Below are 15,419 nucleotides of genomic sequence, written 5' to 3' on the forward strand. Positions count from 1 at the left end.
CTGCAGCCCCCCTGCACACCCAGCACCCCTACACCCAGCACTCCCGCACCCCCCAGCAGCCCCCCGCACACCCCAGCACCCCCTGCACCCCCCGCACCCCCAGCACCCCCTACACCCAGCACTCCCCGCACCCCCAGCAGCCCCCCGCACACCCCAGCACCCCCTGCACCCCCGCACCCCCAGCACCCCCTACACCCAGCACCCCTGCACCCCCAGCAGCCCCCTGCACACCCCAGCACTCCCCGCACCCCCTGCAGCCCCCCTGCACACCCCAGCACCCCCTGCACCCCCTGCAGCCCCCGCACACCAAGCACCCCCTACACCCAGCACTCCCCGCACCCCCAGCAGCCCCCCGCACACCCCAGCACCCCCGCACCCCCTGCAGCCCCCCGCACACCCAGCACCCCCTACACCCAGCACTCCCCGCACCCCCAGCAGCCCCCGCACACCCCAGCACCCCCTGCAGCCCCCCGCACCCCCAGCACCCCCTACACCCAGCACCCCCGCACCCCCTGCAGCCCCCGCACACCCCAGCACCCCCTGCCCCCCGCCCGCTCGGGCCCCGCCCCGCCCCGCCGCGCCACCCGCCGCCAGCAGGGGGCGCCCGCGCGCAGCGATTCCGCCCTGCGGCGCCGCGCGGCGCAGCGCGCGCCCAGCGCGAGCCGGCGGGGCCGCGCGCGCCCGGGACGGGTCCCCCGCGCGGCCCCGGGCAGGGCCTGGTGCCACCGGGCAGGGCCCGGTGCCAGCCCAGCGCCATCCCCAGCGCGGGTCCCCAGCGTGTGCCCCGTGCAGGTGCCAGCCCAGCGCGGGTCCCCACCGCGCACCCCATCGCCCCTCGGCTCGGCGCGGGGCCCTCCCGGTCCCCCCGCGGGGCTGCGTGCACCCACACCGGCGAGGCTCCCGCCGCTTTGCGCTGCCGGGGCTGCCGGGCCAGGCGGCAGCTTTGCCCAAGGGATGCTCGGCCGGCCCCAGGCTCCGCACCGCGCAGCACCGGGGAGGCGGGGGGGGTGTTCGGCCCGGGCCGGCTGGGCAGGCGACGCCGCCGAGCCGAGCAGCACCCGGCACCCCAAACCGGCACGGGCCCTGGCTGTGCAGCCCCGCACCTACGCGGTACGGTGCGGCGAGGCAGGGATGAGGTGGAATCACGAGCGTTTGCTCTTCCCTGCAGTGACTGCTTGAGCACAGTTATTTGGATTAAATAAAAAATAACAGAGGCAAAAGAGCCGATTCCGAAGCTGCAGCTCATCGTTACTGTTGCGTATCAGGAGCATCAGCCGCGCTCCAGGCGAGAGAGCGGAGCCGAGCGCCGTGCCAAGCGCAGGCAGGTAATTGCCTCATGCCAGACAGCCAGCTGACAGGCGGCTGTGTCTCTTCTCTTTGAACTCACGTACAGAAAATCATTAGTGCTCCAAGGTGGAGCTGTGGACTTCAGCCAGGAGCCCTGCAGGGCACGGCGCGAGGGACGAGCGGGGAGCAGGGAGCGTGGTCCCGGCGGGTGCTGCAGCGGGGGCTGGCAGAGCCGTGGGTGGGGTGGCGAGGCTGGGGGGCTCTGGTCCTCGGGGGGAAGCTGGGGATGGATGGGGGGAGGTTTATGGCCAGGGACCTCTGGTAGGCACGGGCTGTTTCGGTTTTGGTAATGACTTCAGAAAACTGGCTGCCAAGTACGGATTAACAAGCGGCTAAGTAATTAAATCATGTGGGAAGCGACGGCGCAGTCTGGTTACAGGAACTGCTTTGGGGCAGTGCGGTGCATCTCCCCAGCACAATGGCCTCGTGGCTGGGCACCCCCTTCCCTTCCCGGCAGCCGCGGCGGCCTCCTGGGACCCACTGCACAAGGTGACCAGACCCTGCTGCGCCCGGGCCCCAGCGGGAGCCTCGCTGCCTTCTCACAGGCAACAGCCACCGCAGCCATCAGCCCTCGAGGAGCACAGACGGGGAGGCTGGGAGGGGACCGGAACACACGGCAAATCCTACCTGAGGGGCCACACCACAGCCCTCCTCCAGAGGGGACCAAGCCAAGAGCCAGGGTCCTACCCAGGGAGAGGGGCTTCCCCTGGGGAGAGCGCTAGAAAAGCACAGGCCGTGGGGGCTGTTTCCATCGCTCGTGCCCATCCTCCTGGGTCACTGGGGCTGTGTGCGTGGGGAGGGTCTGCACAGAGGCCAGGACAAGCCCTGGGAGCAGGAGGGCACTAAATGCCAGCAGAGGCTGCTCCGGAGGAGTCACGGGGCTGGTGGAGTCCCCATCACCAGCAACGGGTTTGGCACATCCACCCGGGGTCCTTTGGCGTAACTGGCCGCACCCCAGAGCCGGGAGAAAAACGTGATTCCTGCCTTTCTGTGAGCGCGAGTGTCTCCAGGCTGATGTGAGCATCTGCCTCGCCCCGACGCCAGCATCATGAGTGTCCCCAAGCCGGGGTTCCCATCTGTGGCTTGGAGACCTGGCCTGGAGTCACTGCAGGTGCAGTGGGTATGGGCACAGAATGAATGCGGGAGCCGCTGTGTGTTGCCTACAGTCAGCATGGGAAAATACATGTGCAACTCCCTGCCTGCTCTGCCATGCTCATTGAGGGGAGAGGAATGCAGAGACAGGGTGTGATCGTATTTCCACACCAGCAGAATGAGGAAATGCAAGAGCTGCTTGCTATCTGGAAGACAGACACTGAAAAAATAATGTGGGAAACTCCAAAGGTGGGAGTTTGCTGTGGAGATAAAGCTAAAGCAATTCATGATAGCTTGGGAGTTTGGCTCTGCTCAGACACAAATAATATTCTTTTGTCTAGACTAAAACAAGCGGTGATTTGTTGTCCATCTGTCCTCCCTTCACCAGCTGGAACGACTCTCTGGTCATGCCTCTGACTCTGCAGCTCAGAGACATTCACAGGGAGAGCCTCGGTCCCGCACCCACTGCGGGGTGGCTCTGGACCGGGGAATCCCCAATTCTGGTCCATGGCTCTGCGTATTGTTACTGGCCTGAGCCCTGAAGCATAAGAGGGATGTCACCAGAGAGCCGGGATGTCACCAGAGAGCCCTTCCAGCATAAGAGGGAGCCGAGCTGCTCACGGCGCTGAGCTCACTGGAACGGGTTCCTTGTCCCCAGGCAGGGGCAGAAGGGCCGAGCCAGTCACTGGGGACAAGACTGGTTGTGATCGAAAGTGATTCAGTATCGTTATTGTTAAAACATGCCAGCAGAACAGCAGTGCTCAGCCAGCCTTCGGTTGGGTGAGCTGACAGCACGATAGGCGGTCACAGCACCTGGGTGGCTGCGAGGATGAGTAACTGCAGCAGGACCTGGGGGAAGAGCTTGAATGATTTGTTGAAAGGCTGTCTAGTGCCAGACAGGTCTGCGATCCCCGAAGCAAAGCAGAGATAACTGCATCGCTCTGCACTGCCCAGCCCCTTCGCTGATCTGCTCCCGCAGCTGAGCAACGGAGCGTGTGAACTGGCTGCGTTTGCAGCGCTGATTCACTGGGAATCACTCCCGTAAGGGGATCTCCTTGGCACATGCTGTGCCGAAACGGGCAGAGCTGGTCTCGGGCCGGGGAGCAGGTCTGTGCTCCAGCAAGGTGCTCACTGGTGGGGGTGGCTTGTGAAGCATCAAATGATGCAGGGCCAGGACCTCGCCTGACGCTCTGCAAACAGCTTGGGGCACGGGCCGAGACGGAGGAGCATCACCTTTTCCACTTGCACCGAGTGGAGAAAAGGGCTTGTCGAGAGCCCAGTGTGGCGCTGACACAGGACTGCCTTGGGCTGCCGACAGAGGGTCCCACAGGCAAAGCAAGGTCTGGCTTCACCATTGGCAGGACCCAGTTTGGAGCCCAGAGAAGGCCAATAGAGTCACTCCCCTTCTCTTCCCTCCAGTCAGCCCTTCGCCCTGCTGGGTCCATTGCTGCCTCCTCCCTCCTACAGCTAAAGGGGACGAGGCCGTGCTGCCTGTCTCCCCTCATCCTGCAGGCAGCACAGCCGGCAGCAGGGGATCACACGGGGTGAGCATCACGCATCACCCTGCAGCTCGGGCCAGCCGTGGCTTGGCCCGGCCGCTGGCTGATGGCTGAATGCCCTGAGCCTGCCCGGAGGGAGTTTCCACTGAACACACACCATGAAGTGTCCTTTCATGGTAACAGATCTAGGATTGCTTTTTTCCAGATAATGTGGGGGGTTGTCAGGACATGTCCTAGAAGATGATAAAGAATCAGCAGCTGAGAAAGAAACAAAGACAGCATATTTCACTCCACACCTTGATATATTTGTTACCCCTCTTGGTGTTGTTCAAACTTACAGAGCAAACTTGTCAGCAAGGGTAAAGCTTGTGCCTGCCATTCCTTACACGCAGGAGACGTCTTTCCCAGGGTTGCATCCTTCAGCTAGTTTCTACTGAGCTGTGAATTGCTGTGATAGGCACTCAGGAGAAGCTCGCCCACAGGGGAAACCCAATGACTCCTAATTAGCTCTTATTCATTGCATTAAAAGCACAATTAAGTGCTATTGTTTGAGGCAAATGCAACGCACTGACCCTGGCCTTTTCACACCAGCCCTCACCACACTGGGTTACGGCGTGCACTGCTTGTCCATTCCTAATGTATAATTTCACCTCCCTTCCTATGTGAACCGGAGGAGTTCAGTTCTTTATTTCTCCCTGCAGCACACCTGAGGGAGAGATAGCATCTACGGCATGCTTCTTGCTGGAGCAGACTCTGATACCATCTCCTGAACATTATGATGTGTTTTTTTTTTATCTCAAGGGAATTTATTGTGGGTGAGTGTTTCAGGAGAGCCTGGGAGATTGAATTCTTCTGGTGACATAAAAGAGCTGTGCATGCTCCTCTGTATAATCATGCCTTGTCGCAGAGCCGGCGCAAGGGGAAGTTTGTGCTAAGGGTTTCTCATGGAAGAGTGGGGCTGGTTTGGGGATTATTGTTTAGGAGCTCAGCCAGAGCTCAGGGCAGCAGCTGACTGGCAAGAATGTGGATAGGAAAAGACCAGAAAAAGCTGATATTGCAGGACAATCTCCAGATCTCCTCTTTGGCTCCTGTGCCAGCTGTAATAAAAGAGCTTAAACATGGGCTGAGGTCGTGAACATACAGAAAGAAAAGCCCTAAATCCAGGTATTCCTGTCTGTGGGGCTGTGGCAAGGCTTTGCCTCATTTTAGGGCCGTTGTCGCCTTCAGGCTGACTGGTAACTTGGCCTAAAATGTGGGGGTGACCTGAGCAGGGGGACAGAACTTACAGCGCAGTTTTTGGCCCGTGTGAGGGGCTCGCGGCCAACATGGGAATTGCCTGGAGCAGGAGGGTGTTTGCTAGAGCAAACATGAGCAAAGCGAGCACATCTGGAAGAACTCAGAGCAGGGGTGGCCAAGGGATGGCTCTTGAGCACAGCTCCCACACGACGGCTGTTGGGTAATCCTGTACCCCCCGCTACGGAGGGAAGCGGGCCAGCAGGAACACTGATCTTCACTCTGCCAGGTTTCCCCAGATTTTGCTGCAAGCTGAGCACGATCATCTGCACGTTCTGCCATTTGCCAGCGGTAGGTTGCTCCCAGGTCCCCTCCTTTCCCCCAGTTTTCTGAGGGATGGGGCACGTGTGCATCCCAAAGCCCCAGATTTTGCAGCTTGGGGAGTCAAAAATCCAAATCTGAAGCCAAGCAGTTCGGAGGCAATGCTGCCCAGAGACTAGAGCCCTCGACTGAGAGGATCTGGAGTCTGTTTCTGGTTAAGCTGCTTCCTTGGTGGCCGCCCAGAAAAATCACACCACCTCTCCTGGAGCCGCTAAAGAAAGAGAACGTTACTCCCTATTAAGTCCTTGAGATCTAACAGTGATGCAGATAAAGTGTTGTTGTTATTGTGTCCTTCAGGGAACAGATGAAAGAAGGAGGCACTATGGATTACCGAGGGTGAGGCTCTGGGAACATCTTAGCAACTCCAAAATCAGTTAAGTGCATTAGAACGTGAAAACAGCCAGAGGGGCCCCAGGAAGGAAGGAGATCACCACAGGAGAGAAAACACAAAAGGGTTCCTAATCTGTATAACTCTCTTTCACTACCTCACAGGTACCTCTGCTAAAAGAAAAAAGAACTTCTCTTAGCTGAGAATGACATCACTGGAGCCAGGCAGGCCAGCAGGTTGGGTGTGCGATTTTCCATTGTATACTGCAAGAGCTGGCGCAACATCAGTAAAGGGATTTTTTTTCCCCGACAAGGAATAAAACAGTGGAGTGTCTCCCTTCCTGGTTCTTTGCTGCTTTTTTCACACTAATACCTGTCCAGCTGCATTACTGTAATCACTGTGCTCAATCCCTTAATAGCGTGATGCAGGCGTGGCTATCGGGGTGGCTGCATTGCCTCACCTCTGTGCATCTCTTCTGCGTTGTCCTGTTTAAACCCTCTGCTTCGCAGGTGGTTGCGGTGTCCTTGCTCCTCACTGCTGTGTGTGTTGCACTTTGCCCATCAGTACTTTTGATACAGGTGCTGCTGGTCCTGCTGAGTTATGTTAGCATTGTGTCTTGCAGCTGCAAATGTGTAGGAAAAAGCATATCTGCATGCAGGCATGAGCACTGGTAAGAGTTGATCATACTCTTGTCATCAGGAATTGCACGTAATGTGTCCTGGCAGGGGTGTCTAATGTAGCTTCAAATACTTTCTCTCTGATTTAGACTATTTAAGTATTAAAACCTGCCTCAGCAATGAGGTAGAAGAAATTGTGGCACAGAAGTTTTTAGCTTCTACCAATCTTTTAGAAGTCACAGACTGCTTCTGTGGCGTTTGTGGAAGGTGATGCAGCAAAGCAGGTGCCGCTGGGAAACACCAGAGGCATCTGCCTTTTAAACGGACTCAGAACGCACTGCTGTAGGGACTTTCCAGTCTCTGTAGACCAGGATGTAAGAAGAAACTACTGGTGTTTCTTCTCTTTTGAGCTACGAGATTTCTGCCAAATACGGTACCAGTACACAAATACTACCAGGTCTGTGCTTGTCCTGGGATAGAGGTCCTGACGGAAAATTTCCATCTGGCTTTGAGTAGGCCCATATAAAGATTATGGATGCACTGAGCTCTTAAGTCAGCAGCTTTCATTGGCTTTAGACTTGTTAAAAAAGCAAATAAATAGATTTGTAGCTTTTTAACGATAGACACTCGCGGGCGACTTGGCATATCACAGAGGATTCACTTGTGTTACTTCATGAAGGAGCAGCGGGGTGGAGCTGGAGCGAGCTCCTCTGCGTCTCAGGTGCAACAGTGAAATGCTAAAACGTAGCCGTGAGCAAGGAGCCTTCGGTCTGAATCACGCTGGGTGCTGGGAACTAAAGTGGAAGGAGAAGATCCTCTGTGTGCCGTAGTGCTTCTAGTGGGATGTGACAAAAGACATGAAATCGGGGAGAGAAAAATGATGATTCTGGAATTCGGCTCTGTCTGTCAGGGGTGATGACAAGCGCCGGCAACGCCTCCTGCCCGGGCTATAAAGGGCTCCAGGCCAGGGGGAAGCGAGCACTCGCTGCCTGCGCTGCCGAGCCGGGTGTCTCTCTCCAGCCCTCCAGCCTCCGCCAGCCTTCGCCATGAGCACCACTGTCAGGCAATACTCCTCCTCCACCTCCCTCAAGGGATTCGGTGGCCTGGGTGGAGGCTCCAGCAGGCTTTCCTCCGTGCGCGTTGGGGGAGGGGGGTACAGAGCCCCCAGCGTCCACGGAGGCTCTGGCAGCTACTCTGTCTCTTCCCGCATTGTCTCGGGGCTCGGAAGTGGCTACGGGGGCAGCTACTGCAGCAGCGTAGGAGGGGGCCTCGGCGGCGGCTTTGGGGGTAGCTATGGGGCTGGCTTTGGGGCTGGCTTTGGAGCTGGCTTTGGAGGTGGCTTCGGAGGTGGCGACGGCATCCTCCCGGCTGGCGAAAAGGAGACGATGCAGAACCTCAACGACCGCCTGGCTGCCTACCTGGACAAAGTGCGTGCCCTGGAGGAGGCCAACACTGACCTGGAGGTCAAGATCAGGGAATGGTACAAGAAGCAGGCACCTGGTCCAGACCGTGACTACAGCCCCTACTACAGGACTATCGAGGAGCTCAGGAACAAGGTAGGATGCTGTGATTAACACACTGGGACGTCTTGTTATCAGAGAGGAAGCAGAAACACTGTCTGCTACCTCTGTAATTAGTAAGCACTAACTATGTTGTAAAAGTGTCTCAGATGCACATGCAGAGTGCCAGGCTGAAAATTCAGAGATTTCTCAATGTCAGCTTTTGATTAGATCCTTCTAGATGGAACAAGTGGCAGTTTTCACTGGAAGAAGCAGATGTAAAAGGACATAATGCAAAAATGAAGGCTAAGAGACTAGTCTGCATACTTTTTGAGAGTTTAAAATGAGTATGCAAGGAAAATTGTAGGTGTGTGCAAACTGTGAAACATTGATGTGATATTTGTAAACATTCAGTCAAAGAATCTGCAAACTCGTTTCAGCTCCTTGGTATTGATGTGATTTAGATGCTAAAGAGAAAAAGATGGAACTGACCAATAATGAGTTTTTCGCCTCCTTTTGGCAGTCACTGCCCCACGGCCAGGCTTGCTGCAAACCCACCAACCCAGGAAGCTCTGGGGGGATTCCTCTTGGTTCTGATTTGATTCCCACCACCCCATTTTGGAGGAAATACTCAAGAGTTGACTTTGTTCTTCTCTGTTACTTCTTACGCATGAATTGCCCCCAGTAAACATGAAGGAAGGCTGTGTGCAGCCGGAGCTGCAGGAGTGGTGGCAAATGATGCAGGGAATCCATTTCCCCCCCCTCTCCTTGGCACCATAGCTGATGTCCTCCCAAACTCTGACTTGAATCTTCTCCCAGTGTGGATTATTTGCTCCTGGTTTTGCAATATAAAAAAATCAGAAGCTGTAGGCACCTGCTCACTGCATTTTGCTCCATTTCTGCAGTCAAAAAATTAAATCCATCCCTGAACAAATGGGCACAAGGTTTGCCAAGCACAAGCACCCTTCTGGTCCATCCGTCCTGCCAGAAGAGCCGCACGGTGCTGTGGATGGGGGAGCAGGTGATTCCTTCTTGACCCTTGCATGATCAGCACATGCCCTGAAGCATGGGAACAAATGCTGCCATCAGATCTCACACATCTTATGTGGATTCATGCTGCCTTTTGAAATACTTACTGAAGGATTTTTGGAAAGGGAGGTCACAGAGTAATCAGCCCCTTCCTGCAGTCAGTCTCAGCTGTGTCTCACTTGTTCTGATTCAATATGCACTTCTGTTGAGGAAACCCCAAGCTTCCCCAAAACTATTCCTTTCCTGACAATCTCACTTGTGCTCCCATCCCTTAGTCAGCCAGGAGGAGTTCCTGACACTCATTTAGTGCTTTTTCTTTATCTTCCACCCTGCAGGTCCTGGCGGACACAGTCAACAATGCTAACCTCTTCCTGCAGATTGACAATGCCAGGCTGACAGCTGATGACTTCAGGACCAAGTAAGCCACATTTCCTGGAAAAATGGAACAAAGTCTGCAGAGACGTTTGATGAAATGCGGAGAAAATCCCATCCAAAACCCAAAAGGGCAATGTGGAAACGAAGCCTTCAAAATGAAGGTGTAATTTCCAAAGCAGTAGGTTATCTAAATCTATAGGCATTTAGGGATTGTTTTGCTTCCATCCAAAACTTGAGTATTTTACTCCCATTACTTGTTCCTCCATGGTGTGACCTCTCCTGTGCAGAGAACTTGCACTGTGCCTCTGCTGTGCATTTAACTTGTGTGTATATAGCTCAACAAAGCCCAGACCCAGTAACAAGGCCCAGTGATATCAGGAGCAAGGTGATGATATGGACTCAGATGGACACTGTTTTACCAGTTTTTCCCCTGCATTCACTAGCATTCACCATCAGAAGGTTGTCCGTGCACCATCGGGGTCATGCAGTATTGACACGATGACGGCAGCAGCACTGAGGAGCTCTGTCCCCGGCTGGACAAGATACTTTTGTGACTGTTCTTGTGTTCCCAGGTTTGAGTCGGAGCAGGCTCTGCGCCTGAGCGTGGAGGCCGACATCAACGGCCTGCGCAGAGTCCTGGATGAGCTGACCCTGGCCAGAGCTGACCTGGAGATGCAGACTGAGAACCTGAAGGAGGAGCTGGCCTACCTCAAGAAGAACCACGAGGAGGTGAGCACAGAGACGGGCTCAAAAAAGTCCAGCCTGGACCCAGAAAGATGAGGTCTGGTCCAACCTTTAAGAGTATGCTGAGTTTTGAACTGCTGGGAGGGAAGATGAGAAGTGCTGACAAGGAAGCAGAGGTGATGCATTCTGGATAACAGCGCATCCTCTCCGGAGCCTGTATAAAACCGTGCACCACTTGTTACTTCAGTAATGTCCACTGTAGCTGTCAGAGATTTATTAACAATCCTAGCAGCTTCAGGCCTGGAAGGTTTGTCTCCTGAGAAATGAAGCCAACTACAGGCTCTGATTTATTCTCTGAAGAAAGCCAGATTTAACTCAGATGGAGATTTCTTGAGAATTTGGGTTATTTTATTTGTGATTGTGGAGCAAAGGCACCAGTTTGCTCCCTGTTGATCTACCCCAGAAATACCTGCCGACGGACACTACCTTTCCTGAAGAACTCTGTCTTGAGAGGAACATCCTTACATGCTGATTGTCGGATTGCATGAAGATGCGTTTCTCTTTTCTGCCAGGAAATGAATGCCCTGCGTGGGCAGGTGGGTGGAGAGATCAGCGTGGAGATGGATGCTGCTCCTGGAATCGACCTCACCAAGATCCTGGCTGAGATGAGGGAGCAGTACGAGAGCCTGGCGGACAAGAACCGCAGGGACGCCGAGCAGTGGTTCTTCAGCAAGGTGAGCTGGCTCGCCGGCAGCGCAGCGGGGCACGTGGGACCCGAGGCTGTGTCTGCTCGACGGTGCTGTAACGGCACGGTTTTGCCTTGCTGCAGACGGAAGAGCTGAACCGGGAGGTGGCCATCAACACAGAGCAGCTTCAGAGCGGCAAGACGGAGATCACAGAGCTACGACGCACCATCCAGAGCCTGGAGATCGACCTGCAGTCCCAGCTCAGCACGGTACGAGGGGCTGGCTCCCTGCGGGGTGGGGGGCATGCAGGAGCATGGGCCAGGGGACGCGTGTGTGCTCCCATCCCCACCGCCCTCCGTCCCCCACTGAAAGCGTCCCTCTCCTCTGCACGCAGAAAGCGGCGTTGGAGGGCACCTTGGCCGACACAGAAGCCCGCTACGGCACCCAGCTGGCCCAGCTCCAGGGGCTGATCACCAGCGTGGAGGAGCAGCTGGCAGAGCTGCGGTGCGACATGGAGCGCCAGAACCACGAGTACAGGGTCCTCCTGGACGTCAAGTGCCGCCTGGAGCAGGAGATCGCCACGTACCGCCGGCTCCTGGAGGGCGAGGACACCCAGTACGTAGCGGGGCTTCGCTTGGGAGGGCGCAGCGGGAAGAGATGCGCAATAGAATCACAGAATCATGGAGTGCTTTGGATTGGAAGGGATCTTTACAGGTCATCTAGTCCAAGCCCCCTGCAAGAGCAGGGACATCTGTAACTAGATCAGGTTGCTCAGAGCCCCGTCCAACCTGTCCTGGAATGTTTCCAGGGATGGGGCCTCCACTACCTCTCTGGGCAACCTGGGCCAGTGCCTCACCACCCTCATTGTAAAAAATTTCTTTCCTAAATCCAGTCTAAATCTGCCCTCCCTTAGTTTAAAACCATTGCTCCTTGTCCTGTCCCAACAGGCCTTGCTAAAAAGTCTGTCCCCGTCTTTGCTATAGGTCCCCCTGAAGTACTGGAAGGCTGGAATAGTGAAGGAAATAAAAAATGAACACCCTGTGTTCCCTGGAGGACCCTGTGAGCCCGTTTCCTGACCCATGGCATATGGCAGGCTCTCCCTTTTTGGTCCTAGTAGTCCAGAACAGCCCAGTGGTTATCCCCGCGCTGCAGCACCCCTGGGATCCACTTCCCATCCCTCCAGTGTCTGTGTGATCCTGGGGAAGGAGCAGGCACCACGGCTGCTCGTTGCAGCTGGGATGTGTGCTGCCTTTACATCTGAATCCCCGTGGCACACATACATCCTTAGCATTTTCTTCCTTTCAACTGTGACACTAAGCAGTTTCCAGAAGACATCTTAATCACATACTGGTACAAGATGAAAAGGCGGGGCTTTAAATAATATTTTTATCTTAGAGACTACTCACTTTTTTTGCGTTTCTGACCATTCCTTCTTTTTCTCCTCCTGTAGCATGTCTTCCCGCTACGTCTCGCAGCCTGTGAAAGAAGGTAAGAACATGTCTTGGCTGAAGCACTGATCACACATAGCTCTGTCATACCCTTAGCCACTTTCTTAGCCCAGACTCTTTTTACTAATTTACTAAAATTACTATTTTATTGTATTTTCAAAATGTGAATTGACATAAACCACTTTTATGATATACCAAAACATGTTTCAGAAGATTATCTGTGCAGACTGAATTATATAATAAAGTATTTAGGGGTAGGAATGTGGTGGTTATATTGGGTTTCTGAGGCAGTTGTTGGTAATAACAAATCTACCCACGAAAATGTTTAAGAGACTTTCTCCTTGCCTCCCTGTAAATAACGGTTCCTTCTTTCTCCATTGTAGCACCTGTAACTACCCGTCAAATCCGCACAATCTTTGAGGAAGTCCAGGACGGGAAGGTGATTTCCTCCCGTGAGCAGATCACCCAGGCTGCCCACTGAGACGGCTGCCAGGTTTGCTGCAAACCTCGCATAGCAAAGCAAAAGAAGATTCCAGCTTATGTGCCATGGCTATGCAGATCACGAAACACATCTTCTCTTTTTATCACACCCTTGCTTCACCCACCCTTTCTCTAAGCGCTGTGCCGCGCTCAGAAATCAAATAAAGCTTTTCTTCGCTCTCCTGCAAAGCAGGGTCTTGTCTTGTTGCTCTGAAGAGCCAGGCTGTCCCACTCCTGGAGCTGTGGGACAAAGCTCCTCTCTGGAAGGAGTAACATTCTCCATCTTTGGTACCCGGGTGGTGGGGCCAGTACACCTACACTTCTGTAATACCCGAGACCCGTCTGCGTCAGTGAAGACAGCTGATGTGGATGGAAGTCTAGAAAGGAACTAATTACATGGTCGTGAGAGGTGAAACTTGTGAGGGTCTTTGTATTTCATCTCAGATTTGGCACCGAGACTTTCAGGTCAGGGCAAAGTGCTGCTGCTCCGGCTGCAATGTACAGCAACAGCAGAGCTGAAGCTTTTCACTCAGTGAGTCCAAGCAAGAAAGTGAACAAAAATCAGGTCATGCAGCCAGGACCCTGCAAACGACTCCCTTCCCAGCTCTGCCTCCGCAGTTGCCGTGCAGTCCAGATAACAAGCTTTGTGGTAAAATGAAATTAAGCCGTAGATGTGGCAGGGATACACTGGCTGACGCCCCTCCAGAAATACAAACTCAGCTTAGTTTAATTCTTGCTTCCAAAGGCACCGCTAAAGGGTGAGGAAAACAAGTGATGGTAAGTGGTGGGCATGGTCTATACAAGCAAAAAGATTAAAACTCTTCTGGGAGTTATTTCTGGCACTCCCTGGCTGTCAGTGGCTGTTCCTGACGCAGCGGTTCACATTGCCGTCAGCGGGCCCAGCCGTTCCTGGAAAGCCAGTTCAGACACATTCTTGGCTGGATTCTGCCACATTTATTACTTCATAAATCCAACTTCCAAATCAATGGGATGATTCAGAGAAATGCTACTGAATGTGTGTAAGAATAAAGCTGGCCACACAGTTTTAAGACCCCCTTCCAGAAAATCTGCCTGGATTTTATGGGGAGATAAGTGAGAATTCTGTTTTTTTTTCAAAACATTGAAAGGATCCCCGCAGTGCATCATCCACACCACAAGCCGAGGTCGCAGAGGCAGGGATGCACGGTCTTGAGGCACCCCATGCTGCAGCTGTGCAGCTCTGCCCGGTGTCGGCTGGGGCTGTATCCCCCCCTCCACGCAGAGCAGATCCTCTGCGACATGCGCAGGGCATCAGCTGCCCAGTGCACCCTGCGCAGCAGCCCTGAGCGCAGCAGCCCTGCGCGAGCCGGCTTAAAGCACACCCAGCATCCACCGACTTGTGGTAGACATAGCTTTGGTTTTGAAGCTCACCGCTGATGAACAGTGATCTCATTTCCACTCAGATTCCACCAAAGGACACATAAACACAACCCAGTAAAGGAGCGCTGTGGTCAGGAGAACGGCTCCCACCGCTCTGCCACTGCACGCCCTCGTGGTGCGTTGCGGACGGGCCACAAGCAAATAACAGGGCACGATTCCTGACCCGAGGCTCTTCCAGCCACAGCATCTCTGCAGGCCTACAGACTGTGCTCTCTCTGCTCCTGCACCCTTGAACGACCTGAGGGGTGCTCCCCAGGGGTGCTCCATGCCCCGGGGCTGGATGAGGGCAGGCATTGCACAGCCCGAGCTCAGATGCCTAAGAAGGGTAGGGACAGACACAGCCTGCAGTTAACACTTGGGGCGTCCCAGGTCCCCTCTTAGGGACCCCCTGTTCTTCCCATGGATGGTGCAGGGACCATCGACACCTCTCACAGCTCCTCTGAGCTCGCCGCGGTGGTCGTGTCCCTCCTGCTGCCGCCCTTGCGACGCCCGTTGTGGGGATGCTGAAGGTGACTCGCTGGAATTCATCCTTGCTTTCTATTTTTCTCCTGGAAAAGTCTGGGCACACCCGTGCTTCTACAGAAATGACAAATAATACTTTGCTAACAAAATCCCCTGTTTTAATTATTCCTGCTCCTGCAAATTGTGAGGGAGGTGTGGAAAACAGATGTTGATTCTCTCCTGCCTTAAGCATTAATAATTAGTCCTGACCTTAAGAAACCCGTTGAGGAGGGAGCTGCAGGTGGCGGCTTATGCAGACAGGCAGCGGCAGCTTGAGGCAGGTTTCAGAAAGTGAGATTTTATTCCAGAAAGACGGTTTGACTTCTCAGGCTCCACTGAGTTAATCTGACATAAAAGACCACTTTAGAAAGAGACATTAAGGTGTGGCTTTTCAGCTCGTTTTAGGGAACTTTTCTATGATAATTTGATACTAGGGCAAACTTTGTAAGTGCACTAAAATAGAGAAGAGTTTTTGTCCAGGTCGTTTCATCTACCAGGTCTGCTGATATGTATGTTTGGAGCCAGAACTTCATCTCCGTTTTCCTCCTGAAGTGAGACAGAATTGCATGGTTAAACACCAATGTGCTACCATAAAACTACTGTTACACCATAGAACTGGCATTCTGATTTTGAAATGTATAAAGAATAGGCTCCTAGTGTGCATGTGCTCATGAAACAGAGGCAGAATCTGATTTAACAGTCAGCCTTTTATTTAAAAGAGAGTGTGATACAAACAATATGCAGTCATTTGTGGTTGTGTTCAATGGGAGGTCATGTAAATAATGTCTTAGAATTTTTAAT

General features: G+C 54.0%; 1 protein-coding gene across 1 annotated transcript; it reads left to right on the forward strand.

Annotated features, from left to right (window-relative positions):
- Positions 1-7,458: 7,458 nt before the first annotated feature.
- Positions 7,459-11,846, forward strand: LOC140662488 (keratin, type I cytoskeletal 14-like). The gene is made up of 7 exons (XM_072885994.1): positions 7,459-8,053; positions 9,361-9,443; positions 9,973-10,129; positions 10,657-10,818; positions 10,914-11,039; positions 11,165-11,431; positions 11,754-11,846. The coding sequence occupies exons 1-7, from the start codon at positions 7,544-7,546 to the stop codon at positions 11,844-11,846; spliced, it is 1,398 nt and encodes a 465-aa protein (XP_072742095.1). The 5' UTR covers positions 7,459-7,543.
- The last annotated feature ends 3,573 nt before the right edge of the window (positions 11,847-15,419 follow it).

The sequence above is a fragment of the Ciconia boyciana genome, chromosome 22 (genome assembly GCF_034638445.1).
Source record: "Ciconia boyciana chromosome 22, ASM3463844v1, whole genome shotgun sequence".
NCBI lineage: Eukaryota > Metazoa > Chordata > Aves > Ciconiiformes > Ciconiidae > Ciconia > Ciconia boyciana.